General features: G+C 66.6%; 1 protein-coding gene across 1 annotated transcript in view; it reads left to right on the top strand.

The window, feature by feature from the left end:
* H696_02107 (hypothetical protein) overlaps positions 1-3,724 on the top strand; it is a gene marked incomplete at both ends in the record, with an annotated part of 5,937 nt that overhangs the window by 1,248 nt on the left and 965 nt on the right. The window contains 10 exons of the mRNA XM_009496005.1: positions 519-708; positions 836-1,132; positions 1,318-1,447; positions 1,661-1,772; positions 1,920-1,989; positions 2,129-2,250; positions 2,387-2,645; positions 2,804-3,025; positions 3,239-3,414; positions 3,567-3,617. Coding sequence (XP_009494280.1) covers positions 519-708; positions 836-1,132; positions 1,318-1,447; positions 1,661-1,772; positions 1,920-1,989; positions 2,129-2,250; positions 2,387-2,645; positions 2,804-3,025; positions 3,239-3,414; positions 3,567-3,617 — 1,629 coding nt within the window. The remainder of the gene's footprint in view (positions 1-518; positions 709-835; positions 1,133-1,317; positions 1,448-1,660; positions 1,773-1,919; positions 1,990-2,128; positions 2,251-2,386; positions 2,646-2,803; positions 3,026-3,238; positions 3,415-3,566; positions 3,618-3,724) is intronic.

The following is a 3,724-nucleotide window of genomic DNA, read 5'->3' as shown; positions in this document are numbered from 1 at the left end:
GCCGCCCCCCGGCATGGGTGGATTTGGGCCGCGGCTCGGTCGGAGGCCGAGCTGTCTGTGGCCCTCGGCCTGTCGGTCACGGCGTCGGCCCTCATTCGGCAGCGCGAGGGGGCGGCCGAGGGGGCGCCCCCGGCTGAGGAGGAGGCCCCGGCTCCCCCGGGCCAGGGCTCCGGCGTGGCGGAAATTCTCCTGTCGGTCGGCGACCGTGTCGAGCAATTCTTCACCTAAGCGCGCATGTTTGCATGCGCATATGTGTCCTTCTCTTCCCCCCCCCCCCCCCTCCCGTGGCCTCTTCCCCTCCTCCCCCCCCCCCCCCCCTTCCCCCCCCCCCCCGCCCCCCTTCCCACGTCTCCCCGCCCGCCCCCTGGCGAACCCTTTCCCCCCTCTCCCCCCCCTCCTCCCCCCCGCCCCCCCCTCTCTCGCGTGTTTCTCCCCCCCCCCCCCCCCCCCCCTTCTCTTCCCCCCCCCCCCCCCCCCCCCCCCCCCCCCCCCCCCCCCCCCTGGGCGCTCCGCAGGAGCCTGAGCGGTAATCGCGAAATGTTCAAGGCCCTGGTCAAGTCCAACCCTGGCTACGCGGCCGGGTGGATTTCCTACGCGCGCCTGGAATTTGCCGACGGCAAGGTGGCCGAGGCGCGTCGGGTGATTGCGCGTGGCTGCGAGGCGTGTGCCTCCGACCCGGACGTCTGGCTGGAGGCCGCGCGCATGAACGTACGTCGGGCTTCTCCCTTTCTCCCTCCCTCCCCCTCTCTCCCATGCGTGCCTTTTGCCGGTGGCTTGTATGTCGCCGTTCGGCACCTTGTCTGACCTGCCGCCCTCCTCCCAACCCGATCGGCAGTCGCCCGAGAACGCCAAGATCATCCTGGCCAATGCCCTGCGGCGGATCCCCACCTCGGTGACCCTCTGGATGGAGGCCTGCCAACTGGAGGGGAGCGTCGAGCAGCGCCGACGCGTCTTGCGCCGGGCGCTGGACCACATCCCCCAATCTCTGCGTCTGTGGCGCGAGGCGGTCGAGCTGGAGGAAAACCCGGAGGATGCCAAGGCCCTGCTGGCGCATGCGGTCGAGTGTGTGCCGGATTCGGTGGAGCTTTGGCTGGCTTATGCTAGGCTGGAGACCTTCGATCGCGCGGCCAAGGTACGCGCGGGGATGTTCCCTCTTGTGCCGGCTTGCCGCCTCGATGTTGATTTCGCCCAGTGACGTCTTCGCGGATGCTGTTGCACCAGCGAGCTGGCCCAATGCTTGCTCGTTTTTTCTTCCACTAACGATCCCCCCCCCCGCCCTCCTCCCTGCCTTTCTTCGCCTGCGTGGATGGTCGCCAGATTCTCAACGCCGCCCGACGCGCATGTCCCGGCAAGATCGAGGTGTTTGTGGCCGGCTGCCAGCTTCAGGAGTCCATCTACAACAGTTGCGAGGACCCCACCTCGAGCCAGGCGCAGACGGCCCTTCAGCGTATGGATATTCTCTTCAAAAATGGTGCGCGCTCCGCCTTGGCCACCTTGTTACCCTGCTGCCATGCGCCTGGCCCACTGGCCCAAGTGCGGTGGCTCTGTCACATACACACACACATACACGCGCGCGCGCGCGCGCGCGCATACATCTGCCCGGGGCACTGCCCTCCGACTAACTCGAGCACCCTTCCCCGATCGCCCTGTCGCCACACAGCTGTGGCGCAGCACAGCGCATCGGCCAACTTGCAGCTCATTCGCCGTGATTGGACCGAGCAGGCCGAGCTGTGCGAGGCCTCCGGCCATCCTCTCAGTTGCCAGGCCATTATGTGCGTCGCGTGTGCACGTCCCGGGCGGGTCGCATGTGGGCCTTCGACGTGCCCTGCCTTCTTCGCCCCTCTCCTCATTCTGTCCTTGGCCTTGGCTGTTGTCTAACCTGCGTCCTGGGTGGGGGCGGGGCGGGGGGATGCATGTAGTCGTAATACCATCGGCCTGGGCGTCGAGTCCTCGGACCGCCTGAAGACCTGGATCCAAGACGCCGAGGATGTGCGTGCCGCGATTGCCTCCTCCTGGCTCCGGCTCTCGGGCGCTTGGAACACATATCTCTGACCCGGGTGCCGAACATTGTCTGACATGCATACTTGGCCGTGGATCCTTCCTTCGCACCCGACGCCCACGCTTGTAGCTCATTTCTCGCGGATCAATCGAGACCGCGCGCGCGGTTTACACCTTCGCTCTGACCCAGCTGCCGGATCGAGCCGACCTTTGGACCATTGCCGCGGACTTCGAAAAGAAGCATGGCACCCTGTGCGTATCCCGTCTGAAAGTCGGGAGGGGGGGGGGGCATCGCCCGAAACCTCACTCCTTTGCCTTTGCCCCCATGGCCAGGTGGGGCTGCTGCTGACATCCCCCGACTGGTCTCCCGCTCTTGACCACACCGCAGCGAGGCGTACGAGGCCCTGCTCGACCGAGCGGTCAAGCAGTGCCCACACGCGGAGAAGCTTTGGCTCATGTCGGCCAAGCACCGGCTCAGCCGGGGGGACTTCGCCGGGGCGCGGTCGGTCCTGGCGGCCGCCTTCGAGGCCAATGCCAATGCCGAGTCCATTTGGCTGTCGGCCGTCCAGGTGGAGGCCGAGGCCAAGGAGTTTGCGCGCGCGCGAGCCCTGCTCAACAGTGCTCGAATCAAGGCGGCGACCGAGCGTGTGCGTCTTCTCCTGCCCTTGCCATGGCCTCTTTCTTGCTTTCTTTCTTCCTTTTCTCCTCCGGCCCCACTTCGCCTCTCAACATGAGTCCCGTCTCGGGGGCCCGCGCGCGTCACTCACCTCCCTTTGGCCACTGGGGCCGGATGCCGGTGCACTAGATCTGGGTCAAGTCCCTGGCCTTCGAGCGGCTGCACGGCGGCACGGCGGCCGAGACATTCACCCGGCAGGATGCCGCCTTGCGGGCATGGGACTCGGTCCGTGCCCTGGCCGTTGAGGCCATTCAACGCTTCCCCAAGAGCCCGAAGCTGTACATGATTGCCGGCAAGGCGGCGCAGACGGCCCAGAAGTATGAGGCTGCGCGTGACTTCTTCAAGCAGGGGGTACGTCACATGGCGGAGTACCTGCGGAGCGAGGGCGCCCGGGCGGCGGAGAGGCATGGTTGCCATGGCCATCGCGGGGGTGTTGGTCCTTTGCGTCGGGCCTCGTGTGTTGCCTTTTGCTCGCCCCTCGCTTCTCTGGCCTTTGCCTCCCTTTTGGCTGCGCGCCCACATGGGGCTGCACACGCACACTGACATACACATGTGCTCCCTCAGATCAAGGCTTGCCCCACGAGCTCGCCCCTGTGGCGTCTGCTGGCCAAGCTGGAGTTGGAGTTCGCCGCGGTGCAGGCCGGCAGCCAGCCGACCGAGGCCACCCCCCGGGGGATTGCCACCGCGCGGGCCATCCTCCAGCGCGCGCGGACCACCGTCCCGAAGGACGAGCTTATTTGGTATGTCGGGCCACTGTGGCCAGCTGGGGTGGGGGGATTGGCTGCCGCTTGCCACCCTGCGCGCGCCGGTGTGCATATTAACACTGCCTACTCCTCGCGTTGCTTCTCTCTCTCTCTCTGTCTCCCTTTGGTTTCGCTGTCTGTGATCTCAGGCTCGAGTCCGTTGAGCTGGAGGTCCTCTCCGGGCAGATGGCCGACGCTCGGTCGACCATGGCTCGCGGTGCGTCCCGGAATTGCCGCCCTTGTTTTGGGCATTTTCCCCGGTCCTTCAGGCCCTGTCTACACACACACACACACACACACACACACA

This window comes from Fonticula alba (assembly GCF_000388065.1).
Source record: "Fonticula alba strain ATCC 38817 unplaced genomic scaffold supercont2.3, whole genome shotgun sequence".
Taxonomy (NCBI): domain Eukaryota; order Rotosphaerida; family Fonticulaceae; genus Fonticula; species Fonticula alba.
Note: the sequence above shows the minus strand (reverse complement) of the source record. Positions and strands in the feature narration are given on the sequence as shown.